We start from the raw sequence: 23,205 nt of genomic DNA on the forward strand, positions 1-23,205 counted from the left end.
CTCTCCGCAATGCACCATGCCTGGGCAATAGCAATGGATAGCCTACCTAGGTAGTTTGTGCAAGGCATTTCTCAAATGCGGCTCTTCACGCTGCCGGAGGTTCGGCGGACGTGGCGCGCATGGGGCGTCATCGATCGACCTCGGCCTCACACTTTCACATGGCTGGCGCATCCCGTGGGGGAGCTCCATCGCCGAACATGTAGGCTACGGGCTACCTACGCTGTACCTCTTCGGACATCTCTCTTCACAACACCATCCACAGCACCTCCTCTACGCTGATCATGCAGAGAGGATGGCAGCTCAGTCCACGCTCCGCAGCAGCGAAGACCCGCTCCTTGTTCTCTACAACCACTACCTGACCCTCGTCCGCACGCGCCTCACGAAGAGCTCCCGGACGGCCAAGCTCGTCGCTACCCTCACCCTCCTCATCTCTATCGTCGGCACTGGCTATGGTGGAGGCAGATGGTGGCAGCGGCGGAAAGCCGAGAAGGAGACGGGCAGGAAACTGCTGCGAAGGAACTCTGGCTTGCGAGGCAAGGATGGCTCACGCACGATATACGTGCCCTATCGCAATTCCACCTCCAAGGTGACAATATACCCGACGAAGCCTACAACATTCGATGCGCACCGGAGACTGTTCCTGCAACCACCGCGCGCCGCTGGCCTGGGCAGTGATGGCTACACACCGCAAGTGCCGCCGCCGCAGACAAAGCCTGGCCTCAACCTGGCCTTCCTGCACCAGTTCCTCAGCCTCCTGAACATCATGATACCGCGGTGGAACAGCAAAGAGACGGGACTGCTGCTCAGTCACGGCGTGTTCCTGATGCTGCGAACCTACCTCTCCCTGGTCGTCGCACGGCTAGACGGCGAGATCGTGCGGGATCTCGTCGCGGGCAACGGCAAAGCCTTCCTGTGGGGCATCATCAAGTGGTGCGGCATCGGCAGCTTCGCCTCCTACACCAACGCCATGATCAAGTTCCTGCAGTCCAAAGTCTCCATCGCCTTCCGCACCCGCCTGACGCGCTACATCCACGACCTGTACCTCAACGACCACCTCAACTACTACAAGCTGCAGAACCTGGACGGCGGGGTCGGGCTCGGCGCAGACCAGTTCATCACGCAGGATCTTACGCTGTTCTGCGCCTCCGCCGCATCGCTGTACTCTTCCCTCGGCAAGCCCTTTGTCGACCTCTGCGTCTTCAACTACCAATTGTTCCGCTCGCTGGGCCCGCTCGCGCTGTCCGGGCTGCTCGCAAACTACTTCCTTACTGCCACCATCCTCCGCCGTCTATCACCACCCTTCGGCAAGCTAAAAGCCGTCGAAGGCCGGCGCGAAGGCGAATTCCGTGCCCTGCACTCCCGCCTTATCGCCAACGCCGAGGAAGTCGCTTTCTACGGCGGCGACCAGATGGAGCGCACGTTTCTAGATAAGGGCTTCAAGGAGCTCAAGCACTGGATGGAGGGCATCTACAGCCTCAAGATCCGATACAACATGCTCGAGGACTTCGTGCTCAAGTACTCCTGGTCCGCGTTCGGGTACCTCATCACCTCTCTCCCCGTCTTCCTGCCCGCGTGGGGCGGGCTCGGCGGCGCGGCCGAGGCGCTGGCTGAGAAGAACGGCAAAGAGCGCAGCCGCATGAAAGACTTCATCACGAACAAGCGGCTTATGCTCTCTCTCGCGGACGCGGGTGGAAGGATGATGTACAGCATCAAAGACCTCTCCGAGTTGGCCGGCTACACGAGTCGAGTCTACACGCTCATCAGCACGCTGCACCGCGTCCACGCCGCCGCGTACTTCCCGCCGCCAGGCACGAGACACGCGGAGTTGTATTCCCTAGCGGACGTCCAGGGGACGCTCCATGCGGGCTTCGACGGCGTGAGACTCGAGCACGTCCCCATCGTCGCGCCGGGGCTGTGGCCCGCAGGCGGGGACGAGCTGGCTGAGAGCCTCAGCTTCGTCGTGCACGCCGGGGACCATCTCCTCGTGACGGGCCCGAACGGCGTGGGCAAGAGCGCCGTCGCGCGCATCGTCGCAGGGCTGTGGCCGACGTATAGAGGGCTGGTGAGCCGGCCCCGCAGGGTCGGAGAAGACGGCATCATGTTCCTCCCGCAGCGGCCGTACCTGAGCACGGGGACGCTGAGGGACCAGGTCATCTACCCGCATACGGCGGTCGATATGAAGGATGCGGGGAGGCGCGACAGTGAGCTGCAGCAGGTTTTGGAGGACGCGAGACTGGGGTATTTGCCTGAGCGTGAGGGAGGTTGGGATACGAGAAAGGACTGGAAGGATGTGTTGAGCGGCGGCGAGAAGCAGAGGATGGGCATCGCGAGATTGCTGTATCATGAGCCGAGGTATGCGTTTGTGGATGAGGGGACTAGTGCTGTGAGTAGTGATGTTGAGGGGCTGTTGTATGAGCGGGCGAAGGCGAGGGGGATTAGTAAGTGCTGCTTTTCTGTCTTCTCTTACCTACCCTACCCACCTCAATCATCCCTTCTTGGCCAATCACACCTGCAAACAACGCCCTAACAAGGCCTAACAGCACTCATAACCATCTCTACTCGCGCCTCTCTAAAGCGCTACCACACCTTCACGCTAACTCTCGGCCTTGGCGACAACGGCGACGAGTGGGAGTTCCAGCGCATCGGCACCGCCTCGGAGAAGAGCTCGGTCGAGAAGGAGCTGCATGAGCTCAGGGAACGGCTCCAGAGCGTCGAGGAGTGGAAACGCAGACGGCAGGAGATTGAGGACGAGCTTAGTAAGGTGTGGGTGGAGGGCGGGGATGAGCTGGCGCCGCCGGCTTACGAGGAGGAAGAGCGGGGCGAGGATTTCGAAGGGGCGGAGGAACGAGCAGAGAAAGAGGCGGAAGAGAGGATGGGCGGGGCGGAAGAGGGAGATGCGACAGAGGAGGGTACGAACCAAGCGGAAGCATGAGAAGCATTGCTACGGAGACTGGCTGGGAGGCCAGATATGTATGGATCCACCCGCAAGCACTCGGCTTCTGATCACTGTCGCGCCTATCCGCTGGAGCTGAACAGCGGCTCGGTCCTGACCTCTGTCGATTGCGGTACCGTCGCCCCTCGCTAAATCTCGATTCCCGCTGGCATACCATACTACCAAGCCCCGCACTATCTTGTCTCCAGTCCCGGTCCGGCTTGTGCAAGCATCGTCGCTGCCTCGCTCCTCTCCCAAGCTGAAGGGCGCGTATCTATGGAGCAATCCGCTCTCTTCGTAGGACCAGGACAGGCGGTTTTGTCAGGTGCGGGGCAAGAGAAGTCGAGTGGAAGATGTAGGGGGACCGGTGCCGAAGAGACTTGTGAGTGGGATGCTGGAAAGAAATGCCGTGGCGTACACTGCTCTGCACATGTGAAGCGGGATGAGCGTGTACGCAAGATGCTTCGGGTCGATGAAGGAGAAGGTTAGAGCATAGAGACATGAAAAACAGTATTTTGCCTGAAGCTTGACGGGCCTCGGACGCATCCTGGACAGTCATATATGTGCACTGAGAATCTTGCTCCGCCCGTGTCATCCATCCTGCCAGGCACTTAGGGAAGCGAGCATACTACAGTGTTACAGACAGCCCTTCTTTCGTCAAAAATTCCGCCGCTGCCTTTCCTTCGCGGCTCCAGCCCTTGGTCGGGATATCCATGGATCACGGCAAGTCGTTCCATGTGAAGATCTGCGGGATGGGACGCGTTGTCCGATATGCTCACGTGCGAACGTGCGCAATCGATGCCTCGGCCGCTCCGTCCCGTCATTCACATGCCTCCGCCGGCGATGCCAAGATCCGGGGTGCTTTCATCACCAGCTCGACGGAAGTCCGAAGACGTGTGACCTCCAGCGCTTGCCTTTTAACACTCCGGACCTCGCTCCGAATCGCTTCAGTATACCGACACAGCTCTCCTTCCAGCTTCTGCCCACCCAAAGAAAGCCCTCTCGACCGGCTTCCCCATTGCCAGCCGGTGCCACACAAAGAGTGAGAGAGAACAACAGCTACAAAAACCACCACCGCTGTGTACAACTTCCCGTCTCAAGCTTACTCGCCCGCAATGTCTCTCAAGAGCGGTATGCTTCTCCCCCAGCATCACCTCTCCCTTGACTCCCCCTTTCAAATGGAAAAAAAAATCTCTTAGCTGACACCACCACCACCAACCCAAGACGCCTTCCCCTCCTCCACCGCCTTCGACGCCATCTCCAGCTCCCTCTCCTCCTCCGAATCCGAGCGCAAAACCGCCATCAAGCAAGGCAACGCCATCTTCGCCTTCACGCTCAAGAACACCTCCGGCGCGACCGAGAGCTGGCACATCGACCTTAAGTCGTCCGGCACAGTCGGCCGAGGCGAGAAGCCCGACGGCGCCTCGAAAGCCGACGTGACGCTTGTGCTGTCGGACAAGGACTTTGGAGAGCTGGTGGCCGGCAAGGCGAACGCGCAGAAGCTGTTCATGTCCGGCAAGCTCAAGGTTAGGGGCGATGTGATGAAGGCGACGAAGATGGAGCCGATTCTTAAGAGGGCGCAGACGAAGGCGAAATTGTAGTATGCCGTGGTGGGGCTACTGGGTAGGAAAGGCGAAAGGCTTGAGGTGAACGGGTTGCTGTGGAGATCAGGGTGTTCAGCGGGTGTGTTCGCTTACTCGGATATGAGCTCAATGCGTGACGCGAGGGGAGCATTTTCGTTGTTAATGTTATTTCGATATTTCCCAACATAGTACGCACATCCCAGCTGCCTTCTCCGCCCAGCATGTCGTCTCGCCAGGCGGCAGCGGAAGGCTTGAACGCCTCGCCCATGTTCACGCAGCGCCGTCCGTCAAATAACCCGCTAAATGTGCTTCAAGAAACAATCACTCGAGATCAATCTCTCCATCTCCTCCAGAGAAATCATATTACTGATTATGAAACGTTTTGCCACTTTGAGCTTTTTTCTATACCTTCAGTCGGCTTTGATATCCCCATAAATCCTCCTAATAAATGCATAAGCGGCCAAGAACCCAACAGTCCCTGTAAGCAGGCCGTAAACGGCACAGGCCAAGAAGCTGTAGGCGAAGAAGAGCATGCTGGATGCGAAGCCCTCGATGTGTAGGCTCATGAAGTAGTACCATACGCAAGCGACGAAGATCCAGATGGAGCTGGCGCCGCCGACGAAGAAGGATTGCCACCACCAGTGGTAGTTCTGCGAGGGGAAAAATCAGCTTCGGTACGGAAGTCAAGGCGTGGAGAGAGGGGCTGGTGTGTCATTTAACGAAAGGGACAAGTGAGAGGAGAAGCTTACCTCAGAGCAAAGCTGAATATAAGTCGCCACAACCGTGACCTCAACAACTGTAATGACTAGTATCGCACTCACAACGCCAAGGAACCCAAAGACGTAGTAGTACCCGCTCTTGTCCTGCCACAGGCTCTTGAACACAAACAGCAGCTCAATAAAGATAACCGCAAAAGGGATCAATCCAGCGACGAGCACAGTCTGCACGCTCTTCGCGTACCAGCACTGCGCCGGGACCTGCCGGGGGATCGCATTCGTCTTGATTGGATGCTCCCAGGCGCCAACCATCACGTAGCCATACCAGCTGCCGATGTAGACAAGCGGAAGCTGGATGAGGAGCCACAGCGCGACAAGGCCGACCAGGGTGCCGAACGGCATAGCCGTGCTGGACGCCTGGGCCCAGACGAAGAAGTTCAGGATGAAGACAATGGCGAAAAGAAGTCCCGGCACCAGGGTCCCCGTAACTACGACGTTTTTCTGCCAGCGCTGGCCGCCGAAAGTCTTGTACACTCTTCCGGAGAAATAGCCGGAGAAGACGCCTGCGAAGACAAAGAGCGCCATGCCGACGCTCACGTACCCGCCGCGGAAGCTGGGGTTCAGCACGCCGAAGCAACTGAGCAGGAGCAGGCACGCGGCCATGAAGACGAGCTGCATGCCCGACCCCACGAGCGGAGCGAGCAGTTGGCCATACGGCGGCGGGCGGAAGACATCGCCGTGGACTAGCTTCCAGCCGGTTGCGTCTTCGATGATGGACTCCTCGTCGGAGGAACTGTCGGCATCGGCGTCCGCGCCATCAATCTTCTCTAGCAGACCATTTTTGTCGAGGCTCCTCCTAGGCGTTCTAGGCGTCCTTGGCGATCTGATTCGTTTAACCCTGGCTTTGCCGTCCTCGAGCGCGCTTTCGCCATACTTCTTAATGTCGCCGCGGATGGTGCGGGTGATGATGACTGCGAAAACGGCGGTCAAGACTCCCGAGATCACCAGCGAGTTAACAATGGCCAGCCAGTGGATCTTCGAGCTATCTTCCTGGTTGACGAAGTACATGTCCCACCTGTTCTGCCACTCAAGCTTTTCTTCCTCCCGGAAGTAGACCGAGTAGCTGTAGGGAATGGTGAGGGTCGAGTTGTTGTCGATATCCTCTTCCTCCTCGGGTATGTAGGAGGAGTCGACGTACTTTTCAATATTGGTCCGGTTAGGAGCCATGCTCAGCTCCATGCCGTTTTGAACGTTGTGGATGTCTGCCGGAAGGCCCGAGTCGTTGCGGTTGCCGGCCTCAATGCTCTTTGCATACACTTCAAATCCAACAATGACCTTCTTGCCCTGCCGCCCGTCCTTGCCAGGAGCTTGGTGGTACCGGATGACCAGGGTGACGTGGTTGTTGATAAAGTAGCGTGGTCTTCCTGTCCTCGAATAATCTTCGTACCCAAGCTTGAAGCCTGCGGCGTAGTACTTGCGGGACTTGTCCGTTGTGACGAAGCTCGTCGCACCGGGCAGGTTGTCGACGATCCACTCGGCTACGTAACCCTCTCTTATAAGCTCTTGGGCCTGTCTCAGTGCATGACGGTCCACCTTGTGACTACACAGATACCGCGTCTCTTCATCGTTGCCCATGACTAGCTCGTAGTCTGAGACCATGATCCGGTCCCCTCGAAGGACTTCTCCGAGGTTAAGGGAAAGGCTCGTGCCACTGATGAGGTTGGTGCCGGCGTGTCGTCGGCCGCTCGGCGGGCACACAAATGGTAGTTCGGAGTAGGCATACTGAAGCTGGGTGTTGTCGGAGTAAACCTTGTTGACGAACAGCGGGATCTCCTCGCCTTCGCGGTAGCTCTTGATCGACCAGCCTGGTACGTGGTTAGTGATTGCAGTGGTGATACTAAGGGCATAATGTTGCCGTACCGGGTATGTAGAAGGCATGCGCGATGGAGAGGCAGGAAAGAAACAGCAGGAACAGATGCGTGAACCGCACGTCTCCATGCATGTTTGTGTGAGAAGCGAATAAATCTGAGAGCCTACGCGGCCACTGTCGAGATACTGGCTATCTCGCAGCCGCTTGGGGGTGATGCCGCAAATTGGAAGCAGGAGGACACGCCCTCGGAGCAGATACTCGACGATAAGAACGCGACCTCGGGAGAAGGTGGAAGCGGATGGAGCGGGAGAAGCGGTTACAGAAGCCAGCGAAGGCTCTGAAGCGAGCGTTGCGAAGGGGACAGGGTGTAACGAGTGGAAGTGGCACAGAGTACCCAGAGTTTGTCGAAGTAATATGGAGTGAGCAAAGGGAAGTTGACGGGGAAGTGACGGGGGCCCGGGGTTCCTTGGGGTTGATGAGGCACAAATCCGGCGGCGACCAGGCCGCACCTCACGAAAAGTTGGGGCGACCGAAAGGGGCATGGGCGGGCGTTTTTCTGGGTAGCGAGGAAGCGTTATCGCTTGCGCCTGCAACGCCGGGCTTCTGGCTCGCCATCGCCGGCATCTTCATAGATAAAGCAATAGCCGTTGGCGTCTGCAATCAATCGCTATCAGACATCAACGGCGCTCTCTTATACACTTCTGACCCGTTGAGCTAACATGCGTACCGTTACTGTCAACATCGACTGCAGTCTCTCCCTCCAGGGCTCTCAAGAAGCTTCATCGATCGACCGCGAAGCCACGCGTCAGCGCAGTCCCTGCGTTAAGAGCGCCAATGGGAGCGTTGGCCGGAGGAGCCCTGCAGCATGAAGCTTTTCGTGCTGCGGGCTTGGTCGGGAAAGCTTGTGATAAACCACGCTGTGCATCAACACTGCATTTACAGCCTCGTGGCGAGCAACAGCTACGGCATATCTTGGCCGACTGCGTTCAGCGCTTCAGAAACGGATTGTCCATAGGAAAGGTCGAGTAGTCAAAGCATTCGGCGCTGGACGCCGGGGTATCGTTTGTTCTTATCTACATAGCTTCATAATCATCCTGTATCCCCTCAGCAGTGGATCAACCCATCCAGCCCGCCAGTCCAGCAGTCCGGACAGAGTCTCCATCACTGCCTGCGCGAGCTAGAACCAGAGCCGGTAGCATCCCACGACCCCTGCTTCCCTAGCAGCGCCCTCCGATGCTCCTCCTCAGCCAAACTCTGCTTCTTCACGTACTCCAGCACGATCTCCTCCTCGGTTAACTGCTTCTTAAGCCCCTCCTCCCGTTCCGCGTCTTCACGCTGGGATGCCTCAATGGCCCTTCGCAGCTCCTCGTCCTGCGCGTCATTAGCAACACTTGAGCCACCAACATCCTGCGCTCCATGCCTCATCGACTCCTCCAGAGCCCGCTTGACATCCTCATCGTCCTCCGTATCCGGCTCGCTATCCCACTCGGTATCCGAGCCTCTCGCCCTCCTCTGCTCAAGCACGCTCTTCCTGACCACGTCTTCGAGGGCCTTTTTCTCCTGCTCGTTCATGCCCTGGGCCTGGGCATCAGTCAGACTAGCCCGTATAGCCCGCTGCAGCGCTTCCTCATCGTCCACGTGTCCGTCGCTGGCGGGCGGCCGCTGCAGCTCGGCCATACTAGCACGGATGGCGCGCTCGATCATCGCGTCTTCGTCCGGGTTGCCGTGGGAGCTCTGAGCGACGGATGCGCGGATGGCTGCACCGAGCTCAGCGTCGTTTGCGTCGTCTGTTGGTATAGCGCGCGCTGCTGTAATGCTCTCGGGGTGCGGACTCGCAGCTCTAGGACCAGTGTTCGGCTGAGACCACCCTAGGGGGAGTATCCTCGGAGACCGTCCAGCATCCTCAGACCTTCGTTCTTCCAGTTGAGGTGCAGAGTCTGTAGAGCGCTGCCTGCTCTTCTTGCTCATCAGCCACTGCGGTCGCCCTCCCTTCCCCTTCTCGACACACTTCCGCAAAGCCTCAAGCTGATCTTCGCCCGGGTTCTTCTTCCTCTTGACATTCTTCGCTATGCAAGCCCACCTGTCCAGTATGTCGGACCTCTCCTCCGCGCTCGTGCGATGGAACTCCTCGTACCCCTGCGCCGTCCTCGCAGCGATGATGTAATTCTGCACGCTGGACCCAAACGGTTTCTGGATCTCCGCGTATATGCCCTTGAACGCGTATCCCGGGATTGCCCAGAATGCAGCAGCAGGCTTGAGCGTGACGCCCGCAATGCCCTTTCCGACACCTTTCATGAAGCCGGTACCGCCTTCTTTAGCAGCGCCCTCGATTGGCTGGGTGACGAGACCTGTGACACCTTGAAACATGCCGGAGCCAAACTCCTTCGCCGCGACCCGCAAGCCGCTCTTAATGCCTGTCACGCGCTCGACGGGTTTGACCTCTTCGCCGTACAACCTCGGCGCGTTGTGGAAGCCACGCGCTAGGCCTAGAGTGAAGTCCATGGGTGATTTGAGTCCGGCACCTACGATACGGGAGATGCCTTTGCCGGTGTCGAGCACTGTCTGCGCTTGGTGGAAGGGCGTCTTGTATGTCTCGGAGTCAGAGCGCTGATGAGATGGTGGGCGTGATGAGCCGTGTGGGGATCGTGGTCGAGATCCTGGACTTGCAGGGTTGCCTTGAGAGTCGAACACCTGACCCATGGACGGTGAACGACCTGTAGATGTGGAGATGCCTGACATGCTGGTCGGGCTCTGCACAAGTAGTGATTCTTCGCTCCGGTCCGCCGAAGAAGATGTGTCGGAGATGCGGAGTTGGGGGTTGGTGTAACCTGCGTTGCTGTCTTTGCCGCTGACTGAAGCAGTGTCGGATGAGCCAGTTCCTTCTAAGCCGCCGCTCTGTGACTTGGAGCGTTTGGCGGTATCGGGATGGATCTTCAGTGCTTTTAGTGTCTCGATTGGCATGTCTGCCACTCCCATCATCATGCTGCTGATTGTGCCGGTAAGGGCGACGGTGGCGCCAGTAATGGGGTCCCAAGGTCCATCATCGCTATCGTACTCGCGCGGCCGGTATCTGCGGTTACCGTTAGATACGTCATGTCTTTGTGTGTTACCAACGAAAACTTACAGCTTAAGCTCACTAAAGCTCAGCGCGCCCTCGTTCGCAAGCGTAACAGCCGCCAAAGCGCTTAATCTCACTTGCGTCCGTTTAATCCGCCAGACGGCTGACCGTGTTGGACAAAGCGAGCATCGAAGCTCATCCACTTTCAACATCTGATGAAAGCTCTGCGCTCCACTATCACTGCCCTTCTCCTCACTGATCCTCTGAGATAGCTCTTTCGCTCTGTCGAGAGATTCAGGCCTGAGCGCGAAGCTGATCGCCTCAGCGAGCTTCTCAGCAGTCAATTGCTTATGCGGAATAGGATCTGGTCCCGCACCAGCTCGAGCAACCATTGCGCCCCAGAAGGGCTGGTCGCCAAAGAACGGTACCACGACTGTTGGCCTTCCGGCAGCGATACCGGCAGATGTAGTACCCGCTCCACCGTGATGTACTACGCATGACACGTGCTTGAAGAGCCAGTCATGAGGCACGTTGCCGAGCATGAGGACGCCTTCGGGAATACCAAGCTCGTCGGCTCCAATGCCGCCCCATCCTTTCGACACGAGAGCGCGCTGCCCAGTGGCTTTTACGGCATCGAATATTAGCTTTGTCATCGCGTTGGGGTCGTCCACTACGATGGAGCCAAAGCCAATGTACACCGGAGGCGGGCCAGCACTGAGGAAAGCGGCTAGCTCTGGGTCTGGCCTGTAGTTTGATGCCAATGAGAGGAAGTAGAAGCCAGATATGGAAATGTGATTGGCCCAGTCTTTAGGCTTTGGTATCAAGGCAGGCGACCTGGATAGCAGTAAGCTGGGAATGTTCTGACGTGTCGTGCGCGGTTTGGGGATTGTTACCAGCAGTAAGTATGAGGCACTCGAAGTCTAGCGAGCATTCCAGGCGCCCAGACCAAGCTGATCGGTTCAAGGTTGAGGCTGTCTCTTCGAAAGCGATTGATGATATCACCTAGTCCTTGCCAGGTCAACATGTCGACTAGAGTATAAGACATGTAGTTAGCGACACTAGGGTCGGTGTTGGAGGTTTGAATGTTGGCGAGAGGATGTGGAAACGCTTGCGTGGGTGACCAAGGCATACTAAAGGACGTAGTTAGAACTACTACTCTGCGTAAGGAGGCTGGGGGGCGACCTACGTGAACATCACATGCAGAGGGATACCGAGCTTCTCCGCGCAATGAATGTGTGCGAAGCTTGGTGGGTTAGCAATGATGGCGTCGGCTATGAAGGGTTTCGAAAGCACTTCTGCAGCTGTCGATCCGTTCTGGTTAGAGTTCATCCAGTCCTCTACCGTGCGGTCAGAGGCCACAGCGCCTGTACCATCTCCTGATTCTATACAGGATCTCCAGCAGCCTTTTATCAGCTCCGCGATTCCCTTGCGCCTCTTTCCAACATCGCCGCTGCGCAGGGTCTCGAAACCAGGCATGAGCCCAGGGTTCTTGACCATGAACGCCATGAGCTCTGCGGGATCCCCGCCTATACTGAAGAACTCTAAGCCATGTTCTTCCACGAAGCCCTTGAATGTTGGATGTGTGGCTAGCCGCACGCGATGACCATATGTTTCCTTCAGCACTTTGCCAAGCGCAATGAAAGGCTGTACATCGCCCCGCGATCCGACGACGTGTATGACAACATTCAAGGGCGGTGGCGGAGTCTGACCAGGTGCTCCACCGAGCGACTCCGGTATATATGGCGGTGGGGGAGGCCCTTCTTCTTGCACACGAGTGTACTGGTCGCGGAGAGCAGGCGCAAGAAGGCTTGACAGTCGCCGAGATTTCTCGTTGATGCGAATATTGACACGACCATCTGCTGAAACGCGTGCGTTTGTGCCGAAGCCATTGCTGTTATCGTTTATCTCGCCGATATGCTCGCTGTACGCTGGTGGTGGGACATCCGGAATGTCGCTGTGCGTCTCCCGCGACGCTTCGTTGAACCCATAGTAAGAGTCTACGCTTGACCTGAGCGAGAGTCTCCCATGTCAGCTTCTCTCTCAGACGCAGCGCATGATGTAGCCAAGATGGGCAAGACACTGACAGTGGGGGAAGGCTGCTGGACCCAGCATCAGAGGCTGACTGAAGTGACGGTGATTTTGCCAAAGGCTCTTCCGGTTGTTCGCCGTGGTTCAAGTGCAGAGGCTCATCGTCGGAATCGTCTGCTGCTGCCACAGCTGCTGCAGCTTGTGCGACTATCTCTTGAGGTGGGATAACTCGTTCATTCGACGGACCCGGAGTTGGTGCTGCTGGCGGCATGGGCATATCTGGGTTTCGCTCTCAGGGGGAGGTGGTGGGTGTTTCAGTAGACACAGCTCATGCGGATTGATATAAACCCGCGAGGCTTCAGCTGTGTACCTAAATTGGTAGGAACTGGTGTAGAATTCACAGCGCGGTAAACAGTGGCTGTGCTGCAACGTGGTGAAGCTGGAAGCAGTCACCTCCACTACCAGCTGCTCCATGATACGAATCCGACACCTGCTCAGCCCATGACGCGCTTCTGATAGCGGGGCACTTATTTTGGTGCCTGTTGGAGAGTCCATGGCTTGCATTGCGGAGGTTTCTCCCGCACTCAGCCACGCTATTGCTTAATGTCCCCAGCCGCAGACATTCACGTGATCATGGCATGTGGGTCTCATTCCCCCCCCTTTTACCGGGACTTCACAGCCTGGAAAGAGTATGGCAATCCCCGGTAAGCGCTGAGAAACCTTTCGTGGACACTTGCAGTACGTGTTCATAGAAATTGGCGTCCGGCAGTCGGGTGCGAGGCGAATATCTCTCACGAGGCTGCGTAAATGCCGGAGCATTTACTACCGAGATATAGTGATCAACTTTAACATGACTGTACTGTGTAGTAGCTTCCCGAAGTCAACGATTGAAGGTTCAAGAGATGTAGTGACTGTGTGTTCTATATACAACGGCCTCGTGATAGAAAAAAGATACAATCAATCATCACTCCATCATAAGTCTAAAGAATGTCGTGGCGCACATTGCCCATCATAAACCTCGTCCAAAATCATCATCCCAAGAAGATAGCCGTCAAACTGAGAAAAAAAAAACCGTCGCTAACCTCGAAGATCATCGGAGGAAAGCCGGAGCTTGACCAACTCATACGCCGTTCCACGCCCATCCAGTACATTGACAAGTCCGTGGGGTATTCCGATAGCGAACCCCACACCCATACTCTCCCAAAACACCAGGACATCTTTGCGTTGACAGTACTTACCGGCGCAGATTAGCGCCACGGGAAGACCGAAGTCCTCAAGAACCTCTTCATGTGCTCGCCACTGCCCCAGAATTGCTCCTTGGCCTTCTTGGCCGCGACAGCCGACCGACCCTTCGACAGCCAGCGGCTCATAGTGAGCTGCGTGCCGGAGCGCTCAGCCCTCTGCTCGTCCTGCATGACGGACTCCATGACACGTGGCTCGATGTTGCTGGGGCTGAGGATCACAGGCACGTCCATGACTTCCTGCTGTTTTTCTTTCCAGCTGTCATTACCGGCGATACGGCTCAGTGGAGCGAGGGCATCGTCCCAGGTGCCAGTGCGCAGCGCGACGTCTTCGAAGTTGAACTCGGAGAGCACGCGCCGGTGGCGAGAGATAAACGCGCTAACTTGGGCGGAGTCCATGGTCGCGTTTTCCAGCTCCATGTAGCGCAGCCGCGGGAACTTCAGTGGACGGAGTCCTGTCTGCTCGGACGCTGGGTCCGATGGCTTGAAGCAGGGTTCTTGGTCAAGGGTAAAGGGTGAAGGGCCTTTGTCGCCTTTCCAGCGAAACAAGAGGCGGGTTAAGTGGGTCGAGAAGTAACCGAGGTACGAATGGAGAATTTTAAGGTGTTGGGATCTGCTTGACTCCTCGAAAGGGAAGCTGTCCATGTGGATGGCTAGCTTCCGGATCTGCGCCCATCGCCGGGACGCACGTGGGAACCCACCGAATCCAGATAGCGGTTGGAGGTAGAGAAGTGCTCCAGGGTGAATGGGAAGAAGTGAGATCGTGTTGAGGACTTCCAGCGGTGCTTGTTCGATGGCGATCCGCAGAGATATCAGAGCGTAATCAATTGCGCTGCGTCGATACCGTTGAGAAGCTTCCTGTCCTGGACAGCTGATCTTGAGATGTGTCAGGCAAGGTAGCAGTGAGAAGGCCTGGATGAACGACGGGATGTTGGTTGCGGCATGAAACAGCGGTGGATACTGCTTGATCAGAAGGTCTGTAGTCTCCCACGATCCATACTTTGGCTCCTTGACTTTGCTGATGAGAGTTGATGGTTTGTGTACTTGCGGCTCGTACACAAATGCATGCTCCGCGCCAGTCATAGGGTCGACCAGAGGTGGTAGGAAGGTCTCAGGCGTATGGGGCATATTAAAGGACAGCATGCGCACGTGATGGCCAATCCGGTCCAGAGCAGTCATACGAGCCGGCTTGGTGAAGGTGCTGGGCTTGAACGTGACGTTGATTTCCTCGAAGAGCGATGGGGCTGCGCGCGTCGCAAAGTCATGGCAAGCGAGACGAAGGTTCGGGAGGTCTTCTTTCTCCACGTGCGACAGGAAGGAGTCGCGACATTCCTCGGACAGCCAGAACCTTAGGAACGTCGAGCTTGTGGAGAGGATGAGGCTGCATACTGAGCTCTGGGAGCGAGACAGTGCTGCAATGGCATTGTCAGATACACGTTCCGCAATTGAACTCCTCGCTCGCCCGAAAAGCTTTCAACACGGCGGCTTACATGGACGGGCGGTCGCAATGGGACTCGGGATCTCTCCGAACAGCAGTCTCGACGACTGGCTTGATTGACTCGACTGGCTGGTGTGGCTCGCGTGGCTATCGCTGGAAGGCGCGCGTCTCAACGCTGGATGAGACTCGGCAACCATTCGTGATATATTCGCATAAATTACATAGAGTGGAGAGGAGATGCAGACCGCGATCCGATCGCAGTGACGAAAAGGAAACCTCAGGTAAATCAGGCATCGCGCCGGACGTCTGCGAGTATTTACCGAACCTACGCTGTTCCTGTGTTTTCAACACGTGAGATGCAGGTATGAGTCAAAGGACGCTTCAAGAAAACGATCGCAGCTCGAGGAAACACGACTATGCTAGAAAGCGGACGTTGATTGAAAGAAACACGACCATGTCGCGAGCGTGCGATTATATATCTGACGTGCCAGCCGCGATGACTGGCCGTCTGCGGGTCTGTTTCATGGCGGGGCGGTGAATCCAGCCACGCCGGTCCACAGCGTTTCGTGTTTCGACCTCTGAGCGAATGGCTGTGCGGAATCCTGTGATGGTTTGGTTCTAGTTTGCATGAGCTAAAGCGCGCGGTGCTTGAGCAGAGACGAATCGAGACGCTGCAGGAGCGGGGGCGGCTTTTCGGATCTGTGTCCAGCGCGTCCTCAGGCTGATCAAGCGCGTCTAACGCGTTTGAGTCGGTTGTTTCTGTTGTTTGCACTTCAAAAAGGAAGGAACCGATGCTGCAATGCTCGTAGGGCTGTTTGGACACCTCGTGGCTGTTGTTTTGGCACCGTTGGCCGCGGATATGGACGCGTTTGGCCAACAACTCCACAAGTGGACAACCGGAACTCAAATTGGTCCGAGGTCGTTCAGCCTCACGACCTGCTGCCGAAATATCGCTCGAACCCGCAGCACGATGCCTTGTCTGTTAGGCGCTGCCGCCTCTTTCAAGCGCTGCTCCGTCTATTCAGCGCCTTCACAACTCAGTGCTTAACTCTACTACTAGGATCAGAGCCATTGCACTCGCATACACTTGGGTGTGCGACCAAGATCTCGGATCGTTCCGAGTCAGTAGACTGTTCTACCTTCATTCGAAAATGTATCGATTGCTGTGATAGCCACAAAGTGTGTAAAAGCCCGGCGTATGAGCTTTCCAAGAGGACAGGATCTTCTATAAGTTCTGAACCTCCGAGCTGCCTAGACGTACAATTCTGAGAGCCTTTTGGCGGGCTTAGCTCCGAGCCCATGCAGCAGAACAATCCATACGCCGCCCTAAAACATTGCTGGGACCGGGAAGGTGACGACATATTGAAGCCTTTAGCGGTGAACGTTGAGGAAACGAAGCAGGGTGTCAACTGGAGCTCCTTCCAGAACGTCTAAAGATGCCATCCCATTGCTCGCCGGCTGAAACATTTACGCTGGGATTAACAGCCAGTGCATCATTCGAAGTGACGCTAACGACTGGCAAGTCGAAGCAGCTAATCTGGGCGACATTCTCAGGAACGCGTTCATCACGATAGCCGTCATCTCTTCTCCCTCGCGTGATGTGCCTTTTCTTCGGCGGCGACCACCAGAGTCCAGACCGGAGCTGTTCCGGCTTTGGGGTCCCCGCAAGAGTCACTAATTGCTAAAGTGGTCCGCTCGATTGGTCAACTCGAAGAGCTGCCGTCGTCAAAGCCTGGAGGACCTCCCGCATCGCTAATGAAGCGAAAGCCGACAGCCTAAGCAGGGCACTAATCGAGAGTGCGAGTTCGGTTATTCCGGCCCACTATTAGGGCGAAGCTGGACGCTAGGAGAGCGAGCTTTATTAACGCGCATCATAGGTCTCACCGACAAGGGTATCAGATGGGGGTGTCGGGCTGCCTCTTACTCCGAGGATATGCGAGTATGCTCACCAAGCTATCTCAGAAAGTGGGAGGAGTTTGGTATGGGAAGGGAAGGTTTAGATACGCGCTGGCAACTGCAATGCTTCTGGGGCAACATACTTACGGATTACACGAAACATAATCTTACCAAACGGTCCGATCTGTTACCTGCGCTCTCAGGCATTGCTGCCCGCATGCATGACTCTCACAACTCCCCTTGTCTTGCAGAACTCTGGAGAGTTCGTTTTGCAGAAGATTTATGCTAGTGGCCCGCGGTCGGTTACGCAGCGCAGCTTCCGCCGATACACTACGAGGATAAAGATGCTCCTACGTGGAACTGGACGTCGATACAGTATCCGATTGGCTACGCCGTGACTGTCAAATCCGGTATTATTACTCCTCTCAGCTCCATCGTACGCTATGAATGTACGCTCGGTAGTTCCAGCTCTCTTGGCCAAGTCCTTGACGGACTACTGGCTCTAGAAGGTCTGGTGGTCGCAGAGGGATCACTTATCTACATAAGCAACCTGGAAAACCCGGGCTCTTGATCGGGTTCCTTACGATATGGGGGTTTATCGCAGAGCACCAGGCTTGACGCTCCCCTCGTAGAGGATGAATATCTGACTGAATCTGGTGTCTGAGCCAAAACGATTCGCCGAGCCCGGGAAGGGAAACCGGACTTAGAAGAGGGACCGCCCAGGGAGGGGGACCCTAGCAAATGGATAAAAACCACTGTTACTTGCACTTGTCTAGCCCAGTGGAAGCCAGACAGCAAACCGTTCTTCCATGGCTTTGGGCTGGATTTCAACCTTGTGCTGATGCTGGCTCCTTCGCCCAGAGTGCGCGGCGCTTTTGAACGAATCGGCATGTGCGAAATTGTTTACTTTGACAGTCACCGGCTCTGGAAAGCAGGGCAAGTTAGACAGGTGACTATCGTATGAGGTGGTTTGGGGGGCAGTGCGCAGTAGCATTCTAAAAACCCACTCATGGAAGGATATGAAGAAGGAGTGCTGTAAGCGTAGATCCAATGGCAAAAGGGGATTTGCTGAGTAGAACGCCAGCTACAACCAGATCGATGTAGCAGCCGTAAAACTTGAAGCCGGAGACTTGTGGGGTTGTGGGGGAAAGTGGAGGCCGAGGAGGTCAAGGAAGAGAGGAGGAGGTTGAAGCCGGTGCTGACGGAAAACTTGACTGGGAATGAAGTGGAGTGGGTCACCGGGCCAGCGAGAAAGTAAGAAGCTAACCAACAGCGACGGCCGATACGACTAGGGACTCCGTCGCTCTCTTTAGTACGTCGAATCTGAAATGTTTGCTGTGGAATTATGATCAAGCTGGAGTTGCAAGTATACAGCTACAGTTTTGCGCATCGATCATCTGAGATATCCTACATTGATGATTTGAGCTAAGTTAGAGTCAACCAGCCGTAGTTTCAATTGGACTGTTTATCATGTCTCAGAAAAGCAATCTGGTACCATCGTGCTCTACACGACATAATGGCAGCCTCAGCTTCAGTCACAACTCTAGGTCAAATACGTTAACCGCACGTCACAGATAGTCCGGAGAACCACCTCAACCGCTCGAGCCCAAGCTGAAGATCCATGGAGTTGGGGTTGTGGCATGGAGAGTCTGGAGATAGACCAATACTCTCTGGCCTTTCCTCATCTTGAGTTACATTCAACGCCCACTAGAAATTGTTTCGCAGGCTTAAGTAATGCCGAGGGAAACACTCCACCTTCAAATGTTCTGGCTGTCCTCGACCTGTGGAAACGGTGCGGGGAGACATGAGCTGCTTAGTTGCCTCCCACGGTTAGAGTTGGTACTGTTACGTGCTAGTTGTTACGGGAGACGTGGTGTGTGGCGTAATTAGTAAAGTGTAGTGTTATACTGGAACAGAGCAGTGATGGCTGCCAGTCGCATGTCGTCCTATTCCAATAGCAGGACGCAATCGCGGGGGCGGCTCCAGTAAATGCCACGGACTCGTACACGCAGACGCAGCCCACTTGCTTGTCGTCTCATTGAAAGTACAGTAAGAGCGGAAGGCCGAATTGGGAGACTGGCAGTTCCTTGGCTCGGCGGTCCGCTCGATCTGCGTGTCTGCCGATCGAAGCGTCGCCCAGCTGGGGCCGCTTCGAAGAATGTTCCGCTCATCCCTCCACCACCGGCGTCGACGCTCCTTACTTGGCTCGTTCCTGCTACCGCCCATTGTTCAGTTCGCAAGACTCTCAGAGCAGATAAGCATCGCGAGCAGACGCCGGCCCGGACAGCCCTGGACGCTTGTACGACTATTGTTTTCGCAACTCCATCGGGTGTAGCCAGCCCATCGCCAAGCATCGCCTATAACCCGTCGCCCTCGCGGCTGCCGTCCCTTTACCCTCCACCTCGCCTTGTATCGATATTGGAAGTATCCTTGGAGGCACAAAGCGGTTGTAATACTGGGCAAGGAATGGGAGGCACGACCGGCCTGCAACTTCGTCGGGAAGCGATATAGCACTCGCTGCGGACCGCGACGCGTGCGGAATCGCCGCCGGGGCCCTTTTCGAACGAGGCCCGCTTCACACCATCTGACAATCGCCTTCCGATGGTCAAAATGCGAATCCCCATCCGGGAGCAGTTGGGTGCCCTGGTGTTGTTTGCCAGTCTAGTTGGCTTAGCTGTACGTCGCACCAACCGCGAATCATCAAATCCGGGTACAGAACACAGTTGACAGTGTAGCAGGTCATATCGGTTGCGACATGGGTCAGTCCTCGGTGCTATAAGAGGTGATTCCTGCTAACAGGTATCCTAGCTTACTAACCGCAGCTTTGTCCTGGATGTCAGGTCCGTACTCTCTGCCCTAATATTCAAGATATTCGCTAATTGAAACACGTAGGTCTACACGATTAGAGTTAATTGCGAGCCTCAAAGCCTCTTCGATTCAGTCTACTATCATCTTCATGCAGTCCAGCGTGCGTTCGGCGGCTTCCCGAGTCATAATCCAGAGCTCATTACGAGAGTTCTATGAGGGCAATACCACGGTGGAAAACTGGAGTCGAGCAGAGGCTGATCTTGCAGCTGTTCTGAACAGCGGTCAACAATTCAACCTGCTTCTGCAAGCTCAGGTTTTCCCCCACGACGATGGTCCTTCTGGAGCTGAACCTGTCATCAGCGTCACTGGCGCTGGATCCGTTGGAGCCGTCGAACTGCCCAGCGCTGATGGATCTCAAGTATTCCTCGGTGACGATGTTGGCGGCTATCCATCGGTTCTATATCCCAATCTCACATACACCTCGAGTGCCATCAATGACACCTCCACACAAGTTCTGGCCGAGTTTGAAGGACGGATCTTGGATGAGACCTCCACCCTCTTGTTGGGGCCATGGGCGTTGAACTCCACATTCTCTCTCTTCTCGATGACTTTGCCAATCATAAACAATACTTCCGCAACTGACATCCTAGGGTGGATGACCATAGTGATGGACGGAAGGCTGTTCTCAACCATTCTCGAAGAGGCAGTAGGTTTAGATGACTCGGGTATCGCTATGCTGGTTGGTCCAGACACACGGTCAAACAGATTTCCCGACGGCGTACTCTGGAACAGCAACGGTGGGACCCCACCAACGAACCAAGCAGTTCGCTATGCGCTGCCGCCGTCGTTACCGTCAAACAAAGATCAAAGGCATTCATTGCGTACATACGGCACTGCAAACCCGGCATTTGACTGGGCCGATTTCCCCGCGGTCAGGCAGGGACTGGGTTACCGAGCCATGAATGACGACACGACTCTCGTGAACTACAACGCCGATAGCAGGATCGCAGCTCACAATGAAGAGGGTGAGGAAGTAGCAGTCGGATACGCGACGCCCAACAACTCCGTCGTCGATTGGCTGGTCGTAGTCGAGCAATCCCGTAGCTGGGTATGGGCTCCGATTCATCGTTTACGCAACCTACTTCTAGCCTGTGTTTTTGGCACTGTTGGTGCCCTACTCTTTTTCGCGTTCCCCGTTGCGCATTTTTCAAGTCGGCCTATTCGACGCTTGCGAGATGCTACACGCAAGACGGTTGTCGCGCCTGGCTTCACTCCCGAGGACAACAGCATAATATCCGGTTCATCTCACGGAGGTGATGGTGCAGACGACCCTGAAGATCAAGACGCGTTGGCGCGCAAAGAGGGCTTCTTCTCCTCCATGTCAAGATGGCGTAAAGGCGCACGGCAGACCAAAGAAGAACGTGGGGAGGAACGGCGCAGGCGTGCTTTTCGTATACCTGGAAAAGTCAAGGACCGCAAGCATTTTATCCACGATGAGCTTACCGACCTTACACAAACCTTCAACGAGATGTCAGATGAGCTCATGATGCAGTACGAGAAGCTTGAGGAACGCGTCCAGCAGCGGACCGCGGAACTTGAGCTCAGTAAGAAAGCAGCCGAGGCTGCATCCGAAAGTAAGACCCCGTGTGTCTTAAATTACTCTTGAATGCTAACCCAGCCAGGTAAAACGCTATTCATCGCTAACATCTCGCATGAGCTGAAGACGCCGCTGAATGGCATCCTTGGTATGTGTGCTGTATGTATGTCTGAAGAAGACCCGACAAAGATCCGACGGTCCCTCGGAATCATCTATAAGAGCGGTGACTTACTGCTCAACCTCTTGACCGACCTCTTGACGTTCAGCAAGAACCAGGTCGGCCAGCATCTCTCCCTGGACGAGAAGGAATTCCGCCTGCGAGATATCAGCGCTCAGGTCCTGGCGATTTTCGACAAGCAAGCGAAAGAAAACAACATAAATTTGCGTGTGAAGTATGACGGACCTGCTGACGCGAATTTGGATGCCGCTGGCACCATTAACGACTCTCGCCCGTACGGTCCCTTTGGCCTTGGAAAAGTAAGAGACATGGTGCTCTGGGGCGATCAGCACCGAATACTGCAAGTTGTGATCAATCTGGTATCCAACAGCCTCAAGTTCACCCCACAGGGGGGTTCAGTCGAGTTAACTATCAGATGCGTTGGCGAGGTTACTGGAGAGATTGGCGGCCGTAAGAGTTCGCTGCAGTCCAAATCCGGGCGCAATTCGAAAAGAAGATTCAGACTAGGCTCAGGAACATCTGATACGTCCGTTGCTACGCAGAGCCCAAGTACCGCAAACGAGACAAACCCACTTGATAAATCACCCGCGTTTGCACGTATGATGGCTAATGACCGAGCGGCCTCGCCTCCGCCCGGAAGGTACTTCACTTTTGAGTTCGAGGTCGAGGACACAGGACCGGGCATTCCAGAACACTTGCAGCAACGTATTTTCGAGCCTTTCGTCCAAGGGGATCTAGGCCTCTCAAAGAAGTATGGCGGTACTGGCCTTGGTCTCAGCATATGCTCACAGCTGGCTTCGCTAATGCAAGGGTCTATCTCCTTGAAGAGTGAAGTTGGCCGAGGCAGCACGTTCAAGATGGAAATCCCACTGAAGCACATAACGAACCGTGCCGACAGCACAGCCTCCTCTAGCGTTGTCAATTTCGAAGATGCGGAGCGCAGGAACAGTCTCACTGCAGACGATCCTCACCTGCCTGACCGCAGCGCTCACCCCGATGGTCGATCAGTACAATCTGTCCCCAGCACCGCACCCGCCGGTCCTGTAGCCTTCGAAGCCGACTCAAAACCTCGGCTCGTGGGCCTAAGCCAACCGTTCTTTGCGTCGAACACCCCTCTGGAGACCTCCGATTCCCAGAGAGCAGCCATGGAGCGCGTGACGAAGGAGGCGACCAACAGAGGCGACAAGGTGAGAGTGCTGGTTGCCGAAGACAACAAAATCAATCAAGAAGTGGTTCTGCGTATGCTTAAGCTAGAAGACATCTACGATGTGACCATTGCGAAAGACGGTCAGGAAGCATTTGACATGGTCAAGGAGAGCATGGCGGCCCACCATCCGTACAACCTGATATTTATGGATGTGCAGGTGAGTTGTCGTTGTCCCAATTCGAACCTTTCATATACTGATGGTATTTCAGATGCCTAACCTAAACGGTATACAATCAACAAAACTGATTCGGCAGTCCGGCTACACTGCGCCCATCGTTGCTCTGACCGCCTTCGCCGAAGAGAGCAACGTCAGGGAGTGTCTCGACTCCGGCATGGACTTCTTCCTCGCCAAACCGATCAAGCGGCCGGCGCTGAAGCATGTTCTAAAGACGTATATCCCGCCTCCGCCCATCCCCGAGGAGGATTACGAGTCTCCAGCTCAGACCCCCGGGACAGAGCTTAGCCAGTCCGCCTTTACAGCCGCAGTGAAACCGGACAACGCAAACGCGACGGCAACTACGCTCTTCTCCGCACCGAAGACATCGGGGATGCCGCCGGTGCGCGGTGGATCGCCGGCTGTTTCTCCTTTGTCGTAACGCGATCATCTGTTGATTCCTTCACTGTAAGTCACACACGGCGTTTACAGGTCAAAA

The 23,205-nt window shown here is 55.8% G+C and overlaps 6 protein-coding genes across 6 annotated transcripts; 3 read left to right on the forward strand and 3 right to left on the reverse strand.

Moving 5' to 3' along the window:
• Positions 1-292: 292 nt before the first annotated feature.
• Positions 293-2,932, forward strand: W97_06348 (uncharacterized protein; the record flags this gene model as incomplete). The annotated part of the gene is made up of 2 exons (XM_007784222.1): positions 293-2,438; positions 2,541-2,932. The coding sequence occupies 2 exons, from the start codon at positions 293-295 to the stop codon at positions 2,930-2,932; spliced, it is 2,538 nt and encodes an 845-aa protein (XP_007782412.1).
• Positions 2,933-4,047: 1,115 nt separating this feature from the next.
• On the forward strand, positions 4,048-4,533 carry W97_06349 (uncharacterized protein; the record flags this gene model as incomplete). Its single annotated transcript, XM_007784223.1, has 2 exons — positions 4,048-4,063; positions 4,157-4,533. 2 exons carry the CDS (start codon positions 4,048-4,050, stop codon positions 4,531-4,533), a joined length of 393 nt encoding a protein of 130 aa, XP_007782413.1.
• Positions 4,534-4,925: 392 nt separating this feature from the next.
• W97_06350 (uncharacterized protein) lies at positions 4,926-7,233 on the reverse strand (the record flags this gene model as incomplete). The annotated part of the gene is made up of 3 exons (XM_007784224.1): positions 4,926-5,165; positions 5,265-7,096; positions 7,152-7,233. 3 exons carry the CDS (start codon positions 7,231-7,233, stop codon positions 4,926-4,928), a joined length of 2,154 nt encoding a protein of 717 aa, XP_007782414.1.
• Positions 7,234-8,262: 1,029 nt separating this feature from the next.
• W97_06351 (uncharacterized protein) lies at positions 8,263-12,464 on the reverse strand (the record flags this gene model as incomplete). The annotated part of the gene is made up of 5 exons (XM_007784225.1): positions 8,263-10,171; positions 10,226-10,993; positions 11,053-11,289; positions 11,346-12,167; positions 12,244-12,464. The coding sequence occupies 5 exons, from the start codon at positions 12,462-12,464 to the stop codon at positions 8,263-8,265; spliced, it is 3,957 nt and encodes a 1,318-aa protein (XP_007782415.1).
• Positions 12,465-13,434: 970 nt separating this feature from the next.
• On the reverse strand, positions 13,435-15,063 carry W97_06352 (uncharacterized protein; the record flags this gene model as incomplete). Its single annotated transcript, XM_007784226.1, has 2 exons — positions 13,435-14,840; positions 14,919-15,063. The coding sequence occupies 2 exons, from the start codon at positions 15,061-15,063 to the stop codon at positions 13,435-13,437; spliced, it is 1,551 nt and encodes a 516-aa protein (XP_007782416.1).
• Positions 15,064-19,372: 4,309 nt separating this feature from the next.
• On the forward strand, positions 19,373-23,148 carry W97_06353 (uncharacterized protein; the record flags this gene model as incomplete). The annotated part of the gene is made up of 6 exons (XM_007784227.1): positions 19,373-19,438; positions 19,501-19,521; positions 19,571-19,602; positions 19,655-21,204; positions 21,253-22,709; positions 22,762-23,148. 6 exons carry the CDS (start codon positions 19,373-19,375, stop codon positions 23,146-23,148), a joined length of 3,513 nt encoding a protein of 1,170 aa, XP_007782417.1.
• Between the last annotated feature and the right edge of the window lie 57 nt (positions 23,149-23,205).

The sequence above is a fragment of the Coniosporium apollinis genome, assembly GCF_000281105.1.
Source record: "Coniosporium apollinis CBS 100218 chromosome Unknown supercont1.32, whole genome shotgun sequence".
Taxonomy (NCBI): domain Eukaryota; kingdom Fungi; phylum Ascomycota; class Dothideomycetes; genus Coniosporium; species Coniosporium apollinis.